A 22,974-nucleotide genomic window follows, 5' to 3' on the forward strand; every position below is an offset into this window, starting at 1 on the left:
TTTTCATAAATATACTTTACCAATCTCTTTATCTTTTATCATTATTTCATTATCTCTTATTAAAAAATAAATTTGAAAAAGTAAAACTGTATGGTGGCAAGATAATTTCAAATTACATTTTCCTACTTAGAAAACAGAGATGAGGAAGTCTAGAATAATAGCTACCTTATTGCTATTAATAATGTCATACTAAATAAATTAAGGAAAGGTTATGTAGTTTTAAATACAGTCTTACTGGAAATTAGTAAAGCATTAAACATAGAACTGTGACACATACAAGGTAACACAGGTGAATACTAGGCAACAGCTACTCAATTAGAAGAGAATTAGCCTTCAAAGCATCAGGGGGTGCACCATTTTTGCCGTATGAAAAAAATGCACATAAAAGACACAAAACGAAATATACTTATTACTTTTAGCATGTTAAAAAACAATCACATCCAAAAAAGTATACAGATAAAAAATGTCATAAATGACATAAGAAAATAGTGCTTGTGTGTATATATATATATTTTTGCATATATATATATATAAATCTACAGTATTTACCACTGTTGATATATATATTTTTGAGCAGCTCAGATACTGCTATTATAAACTAAATTGTACAGCTTGGTTTATTACAAGTCACAGAATCATGGTTTTAAAATGGGAATTAATATCCTCAGCTACATATTTATATACATTTATTTCTCAGCTTCCACCTAATCTGAATCAAGAGCCCAGTTATTTCATCAGAATTTTGTTTGTGTTTCAATGTAGTGTTTAGCTTTAATACACTGCATTTGTTTTGCTATTTAATAACATCATTACCGAGTTGATTAAAATTACATTAGACTCATTATATACATAAAAAATATTGTCACATTCACTAGCTAAACAAATGTTACTTTCATTTTAAAAGACATACTTTTGTACCTTGAAAGCTTAAAGCCCCACCTTGCAACAGGAAGAAACATCAATGTCGGGTTTTCTACTATTCAAATATAAGCAATGTTGAAAACAAGTTCCCCAATTAAACACGAAGTCATACCCTCTTGGAGTACCCACATCTTTGTCAGTGTTTTGGTAATTGTAGTGTAACAGAATATTTTTTAAAGACATCACTAATTTCTTTTTAAGCCAGGAACCTGAATTTGTTTCAATGAAAAAAAATTTTTTCAAAAGCATGAAATCACACTATATTTTTTAAAAATATCAAAATCCTAGACTCCTATGAAAAAGTAGGATCATTTTTATAATTTTCACATGGACAATGTAATGGCCTGATGAGGTGCAGCAATATCCGTCGACTATATTCCCTAAAGAGGTCAGAAATGGATTGTGTAAATGGCCACCCTGGGACTTTCATGGGGAGAAGCTACATGAGTCGGGGCAGAAGTGAGAAGTAACCACACTGCTAATCCAGTTAGTTTGGCTGCCCCACATGAGTACTGTGAGCATTAAGGGATCAGTCAGCTGCAACTTCTCCTGCTCTGAGATTCCCAAGAGTCAGACCAGAACAAAGGGCATAAACGCACTAAGACTGATCTCTTAGTAAATGGATACGATAAGCACTGCTGCACCTTTGGCCGTAAACTTATTTTAACTGCCCGGATTTTTAAGCACCATTAAGTGGTTAGCCTTTCTCTCCAATGTCTTTAATTTTCAGATTGAAAGAAAATGGCAACAGCTGAAGGAGAACGATGAGCATTCTGTGAGATTGCAATTAATAAAGTCAGGACAAACTCTTCAGTCAGTTTAGGACCCAGGTTAAAAATGAGAGGGAAAAAGAAAAACTGGACTAAAAGACAAGGAAAACAAGAATTACATATTATTCCATGGATCTGGATTAAAAGTAGTTTTTAAAAAAATGTTTCTTTAGCTCCGTGTTTAAACGTGTATGAATAGATGCCTGTATCCATTAAAAGACACATACACTATATATAGCGTTAAAAATATCTATTCTACAGTTTTTTTAGTACTTTGTAACATTAGTCAAAATAGAATGAGCCAACAGAGTAAAAATGTTCAGGTTTTGGAGAAAAACATAAACGGAACTGAGTAATAAATTACCATTGTGCGTGCATCCCTAAATGCTATTGCTATGTTTCCGGGTTAAATTCTAACAGGTCAGTGATGATGCAATTTAAACGCTCATCTTAAGCAGCATCTACGTGGGGCTGAAGACATTTCCCTGTATTCTTACTACTCACAGACAGGAGAGATGTGCGAGCTGTTTACAATAGTATAAATACTGCTTTGGCAATTATGAACATAGCAATGTTGGTTTCATGGGGTTTCTCTCGTCTTTAGCAAGTACACATCAAATCTCACAGCAACACTGACTCTTGCACGGAAAGCCCGTCCCGATTCCTGTAGTGGTAGGCTGGAGGCGGGGGCCCTGAATATGGATAGCCAGATGGACTGGCATCTTCTGCGGCCGGTGAAGTTTTATACCGCACGGGACTATCTACGGAAACTGCAGGGAGGCCATGATCCTGAAAGGCTGCGTGCTGAAAGGCTAAGTATTTTGGTAAATTGTCACGGCTAGCATCTCGGGTCCATGATTGTCCCTGCGTCTCAGGTCTGTATGTATAAGTAACTTCTGACCATGTTCTGTTATCTGGCAAATAATCCACTGGCGGAATGATCAATTTTCCATTCTTTGGTGACCCTGAATTGCCCGAATATCCCCTAGCACCAACGTCAACAGGGAGGACTTCTATTCGACTAGACGGCAGTACAAGGGGACTCGGGCGGCTGTAAGATTTCTCCGGAGAAGCACTGATGGAAAGAGTAGAACCATGAGGTCTCCTGGAAGGATTCAGTTGAGTCCCAGGGCTAAACTGTGAAGAAGCAAAGCTGCTGTTGGCAGTAGGGAAGTGTTTGGGTGAGTTTCCGTGGTAAATGGGGGGATTGCTGTAGGAGGGGGGATGAGCTAGCCCTCGGGCTTCCCCATCTAGCTGGGACGGATATCGAGCATGACTTGGAGTCTGTACTTTAAAAGTAAACTTGCTGGATACTTTTGATGGACTAGAACTTGGCTCAGCGTGCTTTCTCGGGCTGGGAGGGTAAAGGGCATGCCGTGGGCTCTGGGAGTAAGCCCTTTCCAGTGCCTCCTCCACGGAAGCACCGCTGTCCAGCTCCGGGCCCGGCACGTTGTCGTACTGCGATGCCGTGGAGCCCCGCTTCCCGTCCTCAGCATCCAGGGCCTTCATCTTTGGCCGCGCGTTTGCCACCCGCACCTCGGCAGGGCCTGGGGCGGTGACTGCGAGCGTGGGGTGCGCTGCTCGACCTTTGCTTTCCATGGTGTATTTGGCAGTTCTCTCCGTAGCTGAGACGTCTGATGGTTTATTCCATTTGGGCACAAATTCCTTCCTGATGTTTGAAGTGGCGTTGCTATTTTGGTTGGCAGCTGCGTGATTATATTGCCTGGAACTGTCCTGTGGACCCGATGGGAGTTTTCTTTGAAAATCTACCTCATCTTTAAGCTTTTTGCTCTCCTCTTCCACCGATTTCCGTCGTGGCGGCTGTGCTCTCTCGGGCGTCCCGGTCCTACTCTGGGGGTGCGGCGAGTGCTCGTGCCTCCTGTGGGGCGCCGCGCTCTCCCTCCTGCCACTGACCTGCGGGCTCGGCCGGCCCACGCTCCTCTGTCCGTTGCTCAGGTGATGGACACCGCCAGACTGAAGTTCAGGCGGAAGCTGTCCCAAGGGCTTCTTTGGATATTCATCCTCTTTACCTAAAAAGAAAGAGAAAGGCTAAGTAAGATAATATACGAGGATACACGAGGAAACAGTACCCAATAGAAGCAATCCATTAGTAATAATGTCATGCTTTTCATCTGTGCGCAGATACACGCTGACATACCACACACTTTCTACCACACACACACACTGTTTATACCACAGAAGGTTGGTAGCTGATGAGAGGTGTTTTTTAGAGACTGATACTAAAACATACCAACACTCACAATCACATTAGGCCAAATGTATTGTGGGTGGGAATATTTTGTAATTTTATGCATAAGTTTCATACAATTGTATAACACGATTCTTATATTTTGTTGACAAGTTGTTAATGCTTTTTCAAGCCTGCAAAGCTGATACTCTCATTTCTATTCCTAACAGGCAGGTGAGTAGTTCAGTGTCTCAATACTATATTACTTTCACTTTAACCTTCCTCAGCTATGATGGTTTTGAAATCTCAGTTCAACTTCTATCAATGCCAAGCAGGTCTGCAAAATTTAAAACTCAACTGATGACTAACTGTGGTCTCAAAGTTGTCCTCGAATAGATTATTATTATTAAATACTCCCACAGTACAATTTCCTGATCAAAAGAAAAAGTACTCTGTATCTGAAAACTAACATTCTAAAAGAATCCTACTTTAAATGCAAAAAAGAAAAGGAATTTTAAAAAAAAGTCGTATTGGATACTATCAGTTTTGTATTTTAAATAATTAGCAGAAAATTCACGAGGAATTAAAGGAAGGTGTAATAGATTGGCCATTTAACAAACAGTGTTTAAAAATTATCTTTTATAATATGTGTATCTAATAAACATCATCTTGAAGAAACAACAGACTTCACTTAAAATTCCATGTGTTTCACCTGTTTTTACAAAATAATGTACTGTCATTTAAAAATGCATTTTTGCTCTTTTAAAATATCCAGCCATCCACCCATCTAGAAATATTTACTGAGTAAGCCTGTTGGAGTGTCAGGCACTGTGCTGAGTGGTAGGAATAAGACGTGGTCTTTTTTTTCACGTAGCTTACAGTCTTGATGATGATAATTTTGTCACTTATGCACATTATAATTTTCTTTAGGATATTTCCAAAAAACATTCAGTGATCTTTTTGGCGTGAGAGGAGGGAACAGAGAATTATGAAGAAACAATATCCTTTAAATAATTAAGCTATCAGGATCAGAATAATTGAGCTAAAACAACTTTTGTGCTCTTCTGATTCAGTAGTTTTTAAATAAAAAGCAGACTCTTTTTTTTTTAAGCCAAATTTCATATGAAACCCCCATATAGAAAAGAAAATATACACAAAGCTGCTGTAGTTAAAGTCGGGGTTGGGTAGGACCAGGGCTCCTCCCAATGAAACCTCTTTTCCTCCCTTTTCCTCTTCCCTCTCCTGGGCAGCTCTGAAGGACCCGAGGGTTCCAGAGACATCGAGTCCTCCCTGTGTTTTCTACAGGGAAAGCAGAGTCTAGGAGAAGCCAAGTGATCTCACAGTGGCAGGAACCCAGTGAAAACCCAGTGTTTTCATTCTCAGTTCACTCTTCTCTTCCCCTGTGCTGTTTTCATGAAGTGCCAGAGAAATTTTTGATGGTTTCAATGGAACTTTACTTTGACAATGTTGATGCAAGCTCCTTATTTTATACATATGAAAGAATAAAAGTGTTAGAATTGGCAATTACAGTTTGTTTCAACTCATTCATCCATTCAGCAAATACGTAAAGCAACTACTATGCAGCAGACACTGTTCTGGTTGTCCGCAATACAGGGATGGAATGAGAAAAGTGATGTCCCTGTCCCTCTGGAGCCTATATTCTAGTTATACAAAGTGCCCTGAAGAAAATTAAACTAGGAAAAAGGAATTAAAATGATTGGGAGCTGGACAGGGCAGAGCAGGAGAGTGCCAGCAAGGAGGCGGCCCTCTGAGCATGGGCCTTGAGTTGGGGACAGGCAGGCACACATGGGGCCTTGAAGAATGCGGCGAGGAATTTGGATTTTATTCCAAGTTAACTATAAAATACTAGAGGCTTTTCAGCAGAAGAATTACACGATCTCATGTTAATCTTAGATCACTTTAATGGTGGCTGGGATTTCGATTGTGGTAATACTGAATGATGATGACACTAATGGCTGATACTCACTAGGCACTCACTGTGCGCTGGCCTCTGCTCAGAAAGCTGTACCTGTAAGGCCTGTGATAGGCAGAGAGTGCAGGGCTTTACAATTTTCCCATATTTTAATGGAAAATGGAGGCAGAAACTAACTTGCTCAAAGGCTCACCACTAGCAAGTCACAGGTCCAGAATTCAAACCCTGAGCTGATTCCAGCACCTTTGCTCCTCCTCCTACACTATACCACCATGGAGGCAGTGAGAAGAAGTTGCTTCCTGGGTAATTGTTCAGGCAGTGTCTGCACACCTGCTCAATGGGTTAGATGTGAACTGTGAAAGAGCAAGCAGCGCACAGCATAACTCCTGGCCTGAGACAGCCACAGGCAGATCCTATTCTGGAACAGCTGGCAGAACCCACGGTGTTCTTAAACCTTTTGGTAAGAAATATATTTTATAATATGTGGACCAATTATTTTCATTGACAACCCAAACTTTAAAATGCTTGTAATTCAGAAAAGTTTTCTTTGCTTTATGAATGTATATGTGAAATAAACTTGAAATGCCAGGAACGGAGAAAGCAGACTTTAAATACTAGCAAGTCAAGAATACTCCAAGTAGTTATTCAGCACATCAGGTTAAAAAGCAGCAATAAAAATTAAGTTAAAATCTATCCAGAATCCTCCAACAGTTTTTTCCTATCAGCTCTACAAATAGTCATCCATTTACTCCCAAATATATGAATGCCTTCTTCCCTGTAGGCAAATAATCCCAACAAACACAAATTATCAATAAGATATCAAGACATAGATAATAGAAAAACTAAATTTATAAACTGTCCTCTAGTCCCCACTGTCTGACAACTTCCTACGGGCAGAACACAGTAATCTGATTGGCTAATTCAGTGGCTGGCTGATATTCCATCAGATAATATCAGCCAAGCATCAATACAACCTTCTCAGGTTAGTAAGAAGAAATCTGATGACAAACATGACCATTGAAGAAAAGGGAAAGGGTGACGCCCAGAGGGTGAATGCGTGCCCGAAGATGCGCTGTCACGGGGCAAAACGATTCACTGCAGAGACTGTCACACTGGGCCCTGGAAGCTTCTCCACCACTCACTGGCTTTTGGCAGCCTGCAGAGAGCCACCAACGTTTTAGCTCACGTGAAATAATTTAAAATGTCTTTTAAGATTCTCCATAGCAGTATTTAAAAAACAAACAAAACCAAAAAAGGAATAGATTCCCAGCTGGTCTGCTGCTGCTCCTGCGCCTGCGTGCGCTCTCCCCTACATCGCGCTGGCAGTGGAAGCACCCAAGCTGCTCTCAGCGCTGCCTGCAGGTGCCCAGATTCTGATTTCCATGTTTCAGTCTGCATGAATTCTCAATTAGTGAAAACTCAATTCACCTGACATGAGGCATTTCGAAGGGCAGCTACCCGTAGCTCTATAACCCCAATCTCAAAACTGGATTGTTTTAAATAAATTTTAGGGACTGCCTTTTTCTGTTAGCAAAAACTCACCTACTTCATTATTTGTGATCATTTGCTTTCATGGTCCTAGCACATTTCAATGTCAATAATGTAATGAAACAAATTACAGCGATTGTAATAAAACGCTTTTTATACAACCCCATCAAAAAAAACAACTGGGCAAAGCAAATGTGGAAGGTAGACACAGGCAGTAACAACCCCATAGGAGAATTTAGAGTTCCAATACTTTGCAGATTTCTGTATGTAGTTTTCCATGTCTTGTGGTAACCAATTTATTCCTGAGAATGGTTAACGTGGGTTTGACTTCCAAACCCACGTTTGGGTTTTCCCTAGACACTCAGCTATTGCTATTTATTGATGATAATCAAGTACAATAGTACCCCTTTTAAGTGTGGTAACCCAGAATTGAAGCCATATTCTAGGTTTGAACTAAGATGGCTGATTACTCCCCTTATCCTGAACACTGTAGTGGAAAGTGTATAGCTGTCGCAGTCACACTGTACTGCCCTTCCTTTAGAAACAATGTTTCCCAAATGTTGTTAAGTTGTATGTCTCCAAGGCACAGTGGAAACAGCAGGGTCAACAGGAACAAGTGACCTGAATTTGAATCTGCCACAATAAGCTGTGTGAACTTGGGAGTCTCAGAATTCTCATCTATAAATTAAAACGGCAATATCTATTTTATAGATTTGCTATAAGAGTCACTACATTAAAAAACTCTAGCATATTTCCTGACATATAGAAGATGCTTAGGAACTGGTAGCTACTGTTATTCTATACAGTCATGCATCACTTAATGACAGGCATATGTTCTGAGAAATAAGTTGTCAGGCAATTTCATCATCATGTGAACATCAGAGTGTAGCGGGGGAACCCGCCCCCAGTATTTCGATATAGGTTCTTTCTATTTTCCATAAGTGTCAGCCGGCTGAGAAATAAAGAGAAAGAGCACAAAGACAGGAATTTTGCAGCTGGGTCACCGGGGGTGACATCACATATCGGTAGGACGTGATGCCCACCTGAGCCTCAAAACCAGCAGGTTTTTATTAAGGATTTCAAAAGAGGAGGGGATGTACAAACAGGGAGTAGGTCACAAAGATCACATGCTTCAAAGGGCAAAAAGCAGAACGAAGATCACATGCTTCTGAGGAAATAGGACAAAGGGCAAAAGGCAGAACTTCTGATAAGGGTCTATGTTCAGCGGTGCACATATTGTCTTGATAAACATCTTAACAGAAAACAGGGTTCAAGAGCAGAGAACTGGTCTGACCAAAAATTTACCAGGATGGAGTTTCCCAATCCTAGTAAGCCTGAGGGTACTGCAGGAGACCAGGGCGTATCTCAGTCCTTATCTCAACCATATAGGACAGACATTCCCAGAGCGGCCGTTTATAGACCTCCCCCCAGGAATGAATTCCTTTCCCAGAGTATTAATACTAACATTCCTTGCTAGGAAAAGAATTTAGCGGTATCTTCCCTACTTGCACATCTGTTTATAGGCTCTCTGCAAGAAGAAAAATATGGTTCTTTTTGCCCACCCCACAGGCAGGCAGACCTTATGGTTGTCTTCCCTTGTTCCCTAAAAATCGCTGTTATTCTGTTCTTTTTCAAGGTGCACTGATTTCATATTGTTCAAACACACGTGTTTTACAATCAATTTGTACAGTTAACACAATTATCACAGTGGTCCTGAGGTGACACACATCCTCAGCTTACAAAGATAACAGGATTAAGACATTGAAGTAAGACAGGCCTAAGAAATTATAAAAGTATTATTTGGGAACTGATAAATGTCCATGAAATCTTCACAATTTATGTTCCTCTGCTGTGGCTCCAGTCAGTCCCTCCATTCAAGGTCCCTGACTTCCTGCAACAAGAGTGCATTTATACAAACCTAGATGGCACAGCCTACTGCACACCGAGGCTCTATGATACAGCCTAGTACTCCTCCTCAGCTACAAACACACATAACATGTTACTGTACTCGATACTGCAGGGTCACTGGAACACAATGGTAGGTATTTATGTATCTAAAGATAGAAACAGGACAGTGAAAATACGGTATTTTCATCTCATAGGGCCAGCATCCTGTATGTAGTCCACTGTTGACTGACTGAAAGTTCATTATGCACCTCATGAGGGTAGCTGTTTTTAGACAGGTTCAAAGTGCTTTATATTGATTCCTATCTCAGTTTATCTTATTTAAACTCATCATTTCAATCTGGGATCTCCCTGGAATTTTACATTAATTACACCTCCCCATGTGATGCCATCCACAAATCTGAACACCATGCTACCAATGCTTTCATCCAAGTGACTGGTAACAAGTACTGAACACTCAGAGTAAGAACAAAAATGGAGCACCCTAACTTCTCTAAAAGGTAAAGAACTCTCAAAGGAAATGGAGAATGCCCTATATAGAAAATTAAATAAAGAATATGAATAGGAAACTCAAAGAAGAAAAGAGCAGGTAAATATATCACAAGTAATCAGAAAAATGCAAATTAAAATACTTCTAAATTGGTATATCTCACTACTGTGGGCTTGGAGAAACAAATTCTCCAATTTGACATATTGAATATTTTTGATCTAGGAATTCCACCTCTGAGAATTTATCCTAAGATAATTAAGGGATATGCAAAATGTTTGCTATAAGGATGTTCAAAACTGCATTCTTTTAGAAAACTTACATCCTCAACATAGAGGATTTGTGAAATTCAGTAACAATTATTAAACAAAAATATGGTGAAATAAGGTATAGAATATAAACTTATAGCAGCCTACTGCCATATTAATGTATTTTTAACATTAACTAGTTAAAAAGAAAGTTATAAACAATATGTGTAGTATAATCTCATGTACTATGAATGACATACAGACATAAATCAATATATATGTCTACAAAAATGACTAAAAAAATAAACACTAGTAGGGGTTAATACAGTTTTTAAATGCTCATAGACTGAATTATTATTTTTCCTTAAGTACTACATATTTTTTCTGCTGAGTATTAATCTGAGTAACAGAGAAGTATAAAGTTTAAAAGCACAGAATACTGTTCTACATGTAGGATGATATTAATCTGCAGTTTTGCTGTATGACTTGTAAGAAATATTTTTAGCTTATCCAAAAAAGTATTTTAAGACTTTGCCAAACACTTTACTTTTACCTATATATACTAGGTTGAAGCATTCTTCCAATTCATTAAATGAGCAATCTTACCAAAAACAAAGTCAGATTAATCAAGTATGGCATTGCTTGATGGAGTCAGATTAGTGATCACCTTCTTTGCTTTCTGAGTACTCAAAACTCCATTTTTAATTAATCTATTTATTGATTCTTGCCTCAGACAGACATCATGTTTATTTGTCTATGATTTACATTATTCAACTTTTATCCTCTGTAAAAAGTGGAACTATATGTTTCTTATTGCTGTCCTTCAAACACTTGTTTGGCTCCACAGCTTTTCCCAGATGACTGTCAATCACAGTTTGCTCAGTCGAATGGTATGTTCCAGGGTCTCTTAGTCACAGCTTGGCCACACTTGGCTTCAAGTTCCTCCTATCAATATTTATTCAAATGTTCTCATTCTAAAACCTACTTTTTACTGAAAACATGGAAGTGAAACATTACTGGACTAGTGCCTACATCCCTCGCTCAGAGGAGTGGTCCTATCCTTCCCCTAGTTCTCATTTAAATACAGGAAGTCCCTTGGCTGGTGTTACAAGGACAGGGTAGGGAAGAGAGGTCAAGGACAGCAGCAAGACGGTTTCATAAAATACCAGTGTGGTGCAGGAGACAACAAACTATAGAGTGGGAGTGGAAGGGAGGAGATGTGGGAAAAAAGCTGAACACCTTTGAGGAAAATGTTGCCATGGCATGGTCTACTCCTATGTTGTGATATTCACAGATTTTCATTCTGGAATCCTTTAGACACATAGGAGGCACATATCAGTAAAGACTGAGCTGGACACATAGTAAAATGTAGAATTACCAATATAAGGCATGTGTTTCTTAGGAGAAATAAGAAACCAACTGAGAAGCAATGGAAAGACTGAGGTGGTAACTTCAGGCACAAAACAAAATGCAAAGGTATGTGCCTTACATACATAGGAGATTTTATTGTTTAATATAAGGAGTAAGAAAAATATTTACCTTATAATTAATTCTACTTTATATTCCAGTCAACACAGAAATGTCCCTGTCTAAGGAAGAGTGCCTAATAGTCTATATATCATACATCTATGCATCATACTAGAATTAAAGGAAAAGTTTAACACGTTCCATTTACTGAATGGGCAAGAGGCCAAAATGCACACTGGGAAAAAAAATCTGTGACTGTTCTGAAACGTCCAAAAAGTAGCATCTTAAAGTTCTTTCATGGTAGTCCCTAACATATTTTCCCTTCCCCAGTAGACTATAATCTTACTTCTTTTGTATTCCTTCCCATAGTATCTAAAATCATAATACAATCACAAGGAAGGTGTTGACAAATGTTCGTTCATTCAAATATTCGTGAGTTAGAGTAATGACACACCATCCGTATACACAGGCAGAAACCTGAGGGTTATAAATATCCAAGATCCACATGGCTAAGAAACTAGATGTAGCAGGGTTTGGGGAAAAAAAAAATCCAGTACAGACAAAATAACACTGCCTCTAATCAATTCCTAAATGATAACCTCTCTTTAGGAACTACTGTTTAAGAGGAATATGGCAAATACCTCAACTGTATAAAAACATTTAGAGGTTATGGCCTCTTTGCTCTGCCGAGATTTTCAATAAGGATGCAAAGGCAGTAGACAGGGATATAAGAAAGCCTTTCAAATACAGGTGCTGAAAACCCCATTCCTCCACATTTTAAAGACAATAAAGGAAGTGAGGCTGGAGGCCCCGCACAGTGGGTGAAGGGTATTCCTAGGTGCCCAGACCAGACGACGGGGCTGGGGTTTGCTTCACTTTAAACAGTGCCAGCTCACTCCTGCTTTCTAAAGTGATCCATGGCCAGGGAGCAGGCTCAATACTAACAAGTGTAGCCCGTGCACGCTCATGATACCTGCACCAATGTCCATCTCCCATGAACATTTGCTAATGATAACGCTGCAATTATGCCATCTACGCATTTCTCCCACAGCTGCCTAACCTCTGAATAGTGTAATAGTCTCAGAAATTCCACAATGAGCAGTGTATATACAGCTTACATTTCCAGGGAGGCCCTCAGGCCCCTGGGGCAGCACTGCGGAGGCGATAACGCTGTGCCTCTCATGAGGAGAAGCAGCGAGAAGGGGCGGAGAAAGCAAAGGAGAGGTGGGGAAGAAGGAAGAGGTGGCGGGGAGGTCACAGAAAGCTAGTAATGGAGAGGACCAGAGAAGCAGCCAGGAGTGCAGAGGGTGTGAGGATGGAGAAGGTGGAGGATGGAGGCAGCCACAGGGAACTTCATGGCAGGCCCACGGGGACTCACTGGCTTTTCACAACCTCTGTAGGGACAGAGGCGTCAGCTCCACCAGCAATACGGAACCCAAGGACGCCATGCCAGGATCTGACCTCTACCATGATGAAGAGGAAAATCTCCTTGACTTCATTAAAAAGGTGGTTCCTTTCTAGTGATTAATTATTCAACCTCCACTGAACTGAAAACACATCATGTAGACCCTGTAAGAAGGACGAATGCCATCACCAGTAACATTTTTATATGCCAATTAGTATTCTCTACTCTTCTTCACAGAAGTACGTCCAAATAAAGCATCCTACATTTTGGTGTGATCTATTTTCAGAGCTATCTCAGCCTGCTTGAACTACCACCCCAGCCCCACCACACAAACACTGCTTTACTTGTCGTTGTTTGGTTTAAATATCTCCTTTCACCCCTAAGCAACTAACTGTAACTAAAAGATTCAAGCATAATTGATGTCAAAACAGAAAGCTATATATAGGCAATAAACATTCATATTTATTATCCGTGCTTGCATTCTGGGCTTCTTTTCAATAGATAGAATCATGTTTTTGCCCACTCCACTATAGCCTCGTGCCTAAAATTTCATTTTCCCTTTCTTCTCCCTAAAAACACAGGAATTGGAGGCCAGGCGTGGTGGCTCATGCCTGTAATCCCAGCACTTTGGGAGGCCAAGGCGGGTGGATTACAAGGTCAGGAGATCGAGACCATCCTGGCTAACATGGTGAAACCCCGTCTCTACTAAAAATACAAAAAATCAGCCGGGCGTGGTGGCGGGCACCTGTAGTCCCAGCTACTTGGGAGGCTGAGGCAGGAGAATGGCGTGAACCCGGGAGGCAGAGCTTGCAGTGAGCCGAGATCGCGCCACTGTACTCCAGCCTGGGCGACAGAGCAAGACTCCATCTCAAAAAAACAAACAAAAACACACACACACACAGGAACTGGAATAAAGACTTACTGCCCTACTTCTTAAAGGGTAAGGAGGCACCACAACTCCTAACAGATACAGTAGGGGATACTTTTGTGAAAATACCACGTTATTGATATTTCTCACTGGTGTTTGCCTAAGTGGTATTTTTATGGCAGTGCTAACAATTAGAATAATCTGCTCCAACAAAAAGGAATGTAACTTGACACATTTTAGAAAAAGGCAAAAATGTTTATTATTTTCTTAAGTAACTTTTTTTTTTTTTTTTTAAAGAAGCCAACAAAAGAATATTCTAACAGTCCCTAAAAAGTAAGGGAGAGTCCCTCTCAGGCCCTTCAGGCTTGTCCCTGCTTGATTATTACGCCGGTCTCTGTCACCCCCCAGTGGACACCACACTCAACTACAAGCCTCACCCATCAACAGCCTCCGAGGCGTTAGCAGGTTTTCGCACTCAATAAGAGGCTCATCATTGCAGCAAAGCGCTTTAAGTGCTCGCTCTGTGACCAGCAGTCTACCTCTACGCTTTCAATAGCAGAATACACATACTCTGACTGTTCTAACAGTTTTCGGGAAGAATCGGTGGGCGGGGCGGTCACTCTCAGGAAAATAATTCTATTATTCTAGGAAAGTTATCCCCTTCCAGATCAAACAGTAAGTCCAATTGTATTTTTAAATATTGTGGACTTCAAATATATTACCTGAAAAATCAAATGACATTATTTCTGTTTAATGTAATATTATCCAAAATATACAATTCAAACACTTGTAGCTTTCAATAACGTGATGAAAAGAAACAGAATTTGCTTTCTAAATTATGGCTGTAATTTTTTTTTAAGTTCAAAAAATTTTTATAGTTAGGTTCCTAGGCTTGACTTTTTTTTCCCAGCAGATTAAACCTGAAAGGTAAAGGAAAAAGAGCCTATTATGTAAACACACATCTCTCACTATAAACCTGTTTAATGCCACACAAATGCAAGAGGTCTCTGTTAAGTAACTTTAAAAACCTACGCTTTGTTTCCTAGAGTTTCAACTTTTACACACATGTAAAAACGTTTAAGTGTAATATCATTTTACATTATATGAATAAATAAAAGTGAAAACCCACTCCAGTCCTCAAAAAGTGGGGCAATTTCTAAACTGGCGTCCAATAAAACTGCTTCGCTTCTAGGTGCATGCAGTCAAGCTAGAGAATGGTTTCCTACGCCCAAAAAACTGCCTCATGCTAACCTTTTGTAGACAGTTTATTATCTAAAAAATACCTTAGGATTTCATTTATTCAACAGAAGTACCTAATACAGCCACAGCTACAGCCACACAGTGTTATCAGGTGCTGGTGAGGCAGGAGCCGGTCACTGTCCCAGGGAACTTTCTGTCTAACAGAGACACGTCTGACAGAGGCACTGAAAGTGTGAGGACAAAAGCATGTGTAGTGGATAGACCAGAAAGCATGTGTAGTAGACGGGCCAGGCACAAAACAGGAGAAGGTGATCAGCTTCTGTGGATTTGGGGAGGCTGGGGACCCGCTGAGAAGGCTTCAGGCGATGCTTAAACCAAGTCATGACACTCAGCAGAATGGATGAGGACAGAGGCATTTGAGGAATGGTCAGGGGCATTCTTGGAGGAGGAGCGTATTCCAATGCAAAGTGCAAAGCATTCCAATGCAAAGTATTGCAAATTATGCAAAGTACTGCAAAAATTATGCAAAGTATTACAAAAAATGCGAAGTATTCCAATGCAAAGTGAAAGCGCAGGCTCGTTAGAGCGGTGAGCGGCCAGGCGCCGGCCAGGAGGGTGTAATGCACAGCTCTGGAGTCAGCTGACAGAACTCTCATTCCCAACTGTCTGACCTCCGGCAGGTACTTAACCTTGAAGCCCAAGTTTCCTCAACATTAAGCTACTAATAATAATACTGATGGCAAACTCCCCATGAAAACTATTCAAAATTAAAATAAATGCCACTTAATTACAAATTATTGACCTACTAAAGTAGGAACAAATGAACAGAGGATTTCATCAGGTTCAAAGATCTCTAAAAGTAAAAAGTCAAGATCTTCTGGGTGGAAAGGTGCAGACCATGAAGAGAAGGAAGAATGAGGTGGTGGGCGAACAAGGTCTAAGGAATCTTAAATTGAAATTTGATACATTTAAAGGAAACTCGATATATTACATTTATAAAGGGAATTAAAAATGTTTGTAGGGGTTTATAAGTGGAACCAAACATTAACTAAAGTTCCATTAGACAAGAATGTTAAAATTTGCCAGATTTAAAAATACTATACTAACTTCTGTAAACTGAATTAATATAAGGAAGAAAAACGTTTCTTAATTTGTAACTTTTAAAACTTTTAAAATAAATACTAACTTTTAAAACCTAAATAATCATGTGCGTAGAAAATTTGTCCTTGAGTTAAGGATTTTTAAAAAAAACTTGCATCAACAAATGCCTCCTGCAAAGGGCTGCTGGAAAAAAATAAGTTAATATGTGAATACAAAGCATTTAGCAAAAAGTCTATCATAGAAGACTCAAAGTTTGCTGTTATCATTACTATTAGGTGACTCAAAAGTGGCCGGGGAGGCAGGATGTGAAGTGTAGAAGCCGCAGACAGCAGGGAAAGTGTGTCACACTAAGGAGTGTGGATGTTCTCCCGTAAGCACTGAAGTACCCCAAAGGCTCTGGCCATTTACCAAGACTAAAATGGCTCTGTTAACTATTCTGAGAAAAATCTTCTTTGATTCTTCTATCTAGGTCATAAACTATAAATCTGGCTAAACTGGCAGACATAGTGGATTAAAACAGGCTTTCTAACCAGAATGACTTCTGTTAATCAACGAAAGTGCTGCCAAATGGCTTCATCTGAATAGAAGACAGCATGGGGGAAAACCAGTAAACAGAAAACAGTAAGCATTTATTCCGCCTTTTCAGTAGTAACTACATTTTAAGGTAACCAAAGAGTTACATTTAAGGTAACTCTCTTGATAAGGGAGGAAAAGCTCTTTGTTACAGAAGAAAGTCTGCCAAAAAAAAAGTAAAAGAGGCTGGGCGTGAGGGCTCACGCCTGTAGTCCCAGCACCTGGGGATAACCTGAGGTCAGGAGTTTGAGACCAGCCTGACCAACACGGAGAAACCCCATCTCTACTTAAAAAAAAATACAAAATTAGCCAGACCTGGTGGCACAAGCCTGTAATCCCAGCTATTTGGGAGGCTGAGGCAGAAGAATTGCTTGAACCTGGGAGGCAGAGGGTGCAGTGAGCCGAGATCGCGCCACCACACTCCAGCCTGGGCAACGAGAGCAAAACTCTGTCTCAAAAAAAAAAAAAAGTGAAAGAAATCACTGAATTTGAAAATCACTATTTTGCAACTTCTGAAGAAATTTGATATAGGCAAGGATTATCAATGGAAGCTAAAAAGCATGAGGGAGAGTGTTAAAGGGAACTGGACATCTCCATACAGTGTCAAGACATCATCCACAGATTACCTGCTAACTGAAAAGATTTTTTTTTTAGTTAAAAAAACTTTTATTTTAAATCAAAAAGATATGATTATCATCACCAAACTCAGCATCTCCAATATTAAGAAAACAGTAGTCACTGTGGGACTCCTGTCTAATCTAAATCTTATTAAACTGCTACATCTAAGCTTCTAGTTTGCTGAAACTACACAGAACACCAGGAAAGAAAAACCAGACAACTCCTGAGTGTGGGACATTCCACAGAAGAGCGGGACTACGCTCTTCAGCAGGGCAGTGTCATTCACAGGAAAACAAAAGGGGGGGTGAAGAGGGGGGAAGAGGAAAGGAGGAGTACTGCTCCCTGACAAGTGACTTAAGCCCGTAAGACAAATACAAAATGTAGCCCTGACTAAGTGCTGGTGAGAAAAACAGCTTAAAAGGCAGCCTAAGGGACAACTGGAAATATTCCCACATGGAGCTGGCATGAGATCATGCGGAGGAGTCACACTGTAGTCACACTGTTACACTTGTTAGTGGAGCAATGGCATTGTGGTTGGCTGGGGGAAGGTCCTTGTTTCTCGGCTACAGAGACAAGTATTTGAGGTGAAGCATCGCGATGTCCTTATTTTCACTTTAAAATTGTTCAATAAGCTGGGCAATGGGTACCTGGAAGGAGGTCATTATACATTTCCTTACTTCTGAGTATGTTCAAAAAGCTTCACAATAAAAAAGTTTTAAAAAATGTTTCAACAGCAACTACAAAACACACAGAGATAAAATAAAGATACAAAAATGCTAACAGTTAAATCTATGAGGTGGCATGTGGGTAATCATTTGTAATTTTTTTATCATATTTCTCTGTATTTTTGATAGCTTTCCTAAGTTAAAAGAAAAGACGCCAAACCCACACAAAAACCCCAACGAAACTCCTTCTCACACAAATCTAGTTAATAAAAACCAAAAATTTAAATGGTAGACACTGTAGACTATAACAATGATAAAAAAAACTACATGTCAAAAAAACACAGACATGAATACAGCAAAAGTCATGCCTTTCAACACTTTCACAAACCACCCCCATACTATGAAAAAAATAAGCATTTGACTTTTATTATTATTATTTTTTTTCAAGATGGAATCTTGCTCTGTCACCCAGGCGGGAGTACAGTGGTGCAATCTTGACTCACTGCAACCTCCGCCTCCTGGGTTCAAGCAATCCTTCTGCCTCAGCCTCCCGAGTAGCTGGGATTACAGGCGCCTGCCACCACGCCCCACTAATTTTTGTATTTTTAGTAGAGACAGGGTTTCATCATGTTGGCCAGGCTGGTCTCGAGCTCCTAACCTCAAGTGATCTGCCCGCCTCGGACTCCCAAAGTGCTGGTATTACAGGTGTGAGCCACTGCACGCAGCCAAGCATTCGACTTTATGGAAAAAAGAAGAAATAAACTAAGAAAATCAGAATTAACTAATTTGAGAGCTGATTCTTGATACAAGCCAATTAATAAAGACTAAATTCTGGATAATTTTATCAAAGAGCGGGAGAAGGTACAAAGAAAGTAAGAAATGAAAATGTAGGACTGTTACAGACATATGATAAAAGAACCATAAGATACTTTGCAAAACCTTACATAAATATATTAAGAAACCAGAAATGAACAGCTTTCTAGGAAAACATAAATCACTAAATGACCCACATTGACCTTAGAAGATAAAACAAATCAAAACATTAACCCCCAAAACAATTATATTAGATGGAAATAGTTTCACAAATATATTTTCGAGTTGTTAAGGAATAATTTTAATACCATGTTAAAGTTCTAGAACACAGAGAAAGAAGGAAAGCTTCCAAATTATGAGGACAGTATAACCTGACAACACACAGACATTTTGGTTAACTGCAATGAAATCTCAGGAATAACCACTTTAAGTGTTAAGTAAAATATTAAGAGAGTATAAATCAGCAGTACTATAAAGGAATAACTTGTAACAACAAAGTGAAGTTTATCCAAGAATTGCAATGAATGGTTCACCACTAGGAAATATATTAACAAAATTATTCACGTAAAAAGGTTTTAAAGGAAAAAAATGATTAACTCATTTGTGTTCAAAAGGCATTCAAAAAACTGAACATGCACTTTGATTTTTCAAGAAAACTTAAAAACAATAATAGCTGAATACTTTCTAGCTATTTTCTAAAAAAGAGGATGCATGAATACTGAAAAGGAAGAGGAAGAACGATTATTTGTTGAAGATAAGATTGTGTATCTTAAATCTTAGAAAACCTAAGATAATTGATCAAATATATTGGCTACAAAAATAATATTAAAAGGATACCGAGAGTTTTCCAAACCAGTTAGAAAGAAATGGAAGAAAAGCTTCAACTTGCAATAGCAATAAAAGATACAACTATCCCCCGTAGGACTTGGCACCCCTGCCTTCACTCTGTTTGGGTCTCTTCTGCAGAGCCCCTGCTTAGGCTCCAACGCCAGTGGCAGCGGTAACGTCCACACACCTGATGCTGTGGGGAAATGGCAGGTCTGCAGCACACCTGGGGTTGTCCAGTGACCACCTGCTGACAGCCACATTTTATATCGTACATGAGTGGGGGGCAGAATGTGAGACCAGAAATGTCTCACAGTCACATGAAGAAAACAAACCTCGACTGTAAAATAAAAGCTTTTACTTAGAAAAACTCAATTTTTAAAATACCAGTTTTCTCTCAAAAATCCTTAATTTCAGTGCAATCTCAATACTAATAAAATAATATATCTGAATAACACTAAAATAGTAGTGGATTCTCTTTTATAACTTGACAAAATAATACAAAGTAATGAGGGGACATTTGCCCTAACAGATATTCAAAGGGTAACTGGAGGCCGGATACTCCTGTAATCCTAGCACTTTGGGAGGTTGAGGTGGGCATATTGCTTGAGTCCAGGAGTCTGAGACCAGCCTGGGCAACATGGCAAAACCCTGTCTCTACAAAAACTACAAAAATTACCCAGGAGTGGTGGCATGCCCCTGTAGTCCCAGCTACCTGGAGAGACTCAGGTGGGAGGATCACTTGAGCCGGTGAAGTCAAGGCTGCAGTGAGCCATGACTGTGCCATTACACTCCAGCCTGGGCAACAGAGTGAGACCGTGTCTCATATTTAAGAAGTGTAGTTGGAAAAGCAGAGAGCAGTGGAACAGAATAGAGTGCCAAAATGTCATTTAATAAATGCCACTAATCCACATGACTAATGGTTTGGAAAATAAGCAGAGCTGTGTTCTTATTCCATAACAAAAAGTAAATTCTAGATGAGCTAAAGATTTAATCATACTCAATTATATCTCAATGAAGTTGTACCCATAAGCATTAAAAAGAATAAATGTTAGAAGAGAAATATGGGTACTTAAGAAAAAACACTTCATCCAGCATGTGGAAAATTCTTTACAAAAAACACAAAAGCAAGAAGCCATAGGGAAAGCTGTATGGAAGATGTCTGCAACACATAATAAACTGGCCAGTCTCCTTAACAAGAGCCTGTATGAACAGACCAATAGAAAAATGGGCAACAGATGAACGGGGAAGTTCACAGAAAAAGAAAGAAGGATGCCCCAAAGATATCTAAGAAAGATACTCAAAGAACTACCAATCGAACAACAATGGAAGACTCTATCCAATCAGCAAACATTTTAAAACGTAACAGCGCCATGTTTTCATGTGGGCCTAGGAAAACAGGCGTCATCGCATATGACTCAGGGGAGTTCACACTGCCACAGTTATATAAGGAGTCAAAAGGAAGTGGCATATTCACGTAGGGTATGTATGTATGTATGTATGTATGTATGTATTTATTTATTTTGAGTCAGAGTCTGGCTCTGTCGCCCAGGCTGGAGTGCAGTGGCGCGATCTCGCTTACTACAAGCTCCGCCTCCCGGGTTCACGCCATTCTCCTGCCTCAGCCTCCCGAGTAGCTGGGACTACAGGCGCCGCCACCACGCCCAGCTAATTTGTTATATTTTTAGTAAAGATGGGGTTTCACCATGATAGCCAGGATGGTCTCGATCTGCTGACCTCGTGATCCGCCCTCCTCGGCCTTCCAAAGTGTTGGGATTACAGGCGTGAGCCACTGTGCCCGGCCTTATGTAGGTTTTTAAAAGGATAGATGTGCCACGGAAATTTCTTGGTATGATGTTTATTTAATTATTTTAGTGTTCCATATACAGTTCACAACAATTTAAAGAGAATGACAGGCAGGCGATGAAAGGCAGATGGTCGTGCTACAAAATGTAGAGATGCCTTATCCATTCTGCCTTCACTGCCAGTAGGATCTGAGCATGATTCTGCTATTATTTACTCCTCCTCTTTTCTCCCCTGCCCCATTCTCTGTCCCCATTCTATCATTTCCTGGTAAAACGATCTTACAGACTACTACTACTAGGTTTCCCTATCTGCACAATGTAGATGAGCACTTTTATGAGTTATTTTTAGAGATTAAATGAGACAGCACCTGTGGTATGTGGCACACAGTAAACATCCAATAAATATTAGCTGCTAATTAGATGCTAAGTCACCACCATCGCAATCCATGACACAGGTTTTGAATTATCTCATGTTTAAATAGTTCTATATTTTTTCTTCTGCATTTGACTTTTACTAAAATTTGCCTTGAACTCTTTTTAGGAGGCAAGATATTTAAAAATAAATGATAGAATAAAATAAATAAATAAAAATAAATGATAGTAGAAAACGGACGTCATTACACTGAATAGGAGAGGGCTGACCTCACTTAACAAAGGCAACGGCTCCACAAGGCCTAGGCCCACACCCCATAACTGGTGTGAGGGATGCTTCCTAGGAACCTGGATGACCTTGAGCAAACCTCGGAGCAGCGCTGATTAGACCCTTCTCAATTAAGTAAATAAAAGCAAGCATCTTGGTTTTTATCAAAAGTACTTTCATGGTTCTATCCATGAAGGTACTGCTTGTCCTTCTGTACAGACATAGCCAACCTGACACACTGATTGGGAAACACCAAATTCACCTCTACCTGAAGGCATACGTAACTGACTTTCTTTACTTTTCATCTCTCGCCCATGACCTTCCACCTCCCTAGCCTTTTACTACACCCATCCACTGCAACAAAGGTAAGAAAGAAGAAAAGCAAAAGTAACTTTTTCTCAAGACATACATGGTCAAGTACTATCTGGTCGAAACTTTGAAAGTTATTCCTCCTGTGATTGTCTGACATTTTCATTTTCTTCCCTCCCTTCCTGCACTCCCCTTCCTCCCTTCCTCTGTCCCTCTCCCATTTACCCTGCAGCTAGCTCTAGTAATGCCCCATTTACCCTCTGTTATCATTCTCATACATTCTAGCTCTCCAGTGCACACCCTGAGAGCTTGCTCTCATCTTTCTCTTCAGTTCTTAAATCCCCAGCAAAGTAGTACCTAGCAGAAAACCTATTAGTAGGTGCTGAAAAATGGCTTACAGTAAGTGAATAAAATATACTATCTATACTGCAACATACTGCAAAGAGCCTTGGGCTATAGTCAGAAAAACTGGCCTCCAGTCTCAGTAATGCTATTGGGTGGTTCTGTGGCTTCATATTTAAGCCACTTAAGCACTTAAGTATCCATTTCCTCATCTATAAGATAGGGCTTTTACTTGCTCTACTTACTATTATATATGGTTTCACAAAATGAGATGAAGAAAGCAAAAAACGCTTATTGTTATGCTAGTTTAAAGCACCATGGCTACTTCTGTTGAACAATAGTATTTGCCTACGAAATTTCTAAATGTAAGCAGGAATAGTACAGTCACCCAATTAGGAGAGGC

At 39.8% G+C, this 22,974-nt stretch overlaps 1 protein-coding gene across 3 annotated transcripts in view; it reads right to left on the reverse strand.

The window, feature by feature from the left end:
• Positions 1–214: 214 nt before the first annotated feature.
• Positions 215–22,974, reverse strand: part of USP6NL (USP6 N-terminal like) — a 156,469-nt gene continuing 133,709 nt past the window's right edge. For all 3 annotated transcript variants that reach the window (XM_008002254.3, XM_073018719.1, XM_008002253.3), the window contains one exon: positions 215–3,721. In XM_008002254.3, the coding sequence (XP_008000445.1) occupies positions 2,313–3,721 (1,409 nt within the window). In that variant the 3' untranslated portion in view covers positions 215–2,312. The remainder of the gene's footprint in view (positions 3,722–22,974) is intronic.

Source organism: Chlorocebus sabaeus, chromosome 9, assembly GCF_047675955.1.
Source record: "Chlorocebus sabaeus isolate Y175 chromosome 9, mChlSab1.0.hap1, whole genome shotgun sequence".
Lineage (NCBI taxonomy): Eukaryota > Metazoa > Chordata > Mammalia > Primates > Cercopithecidae > Chlorocebus > Chlorocebus sabaeus.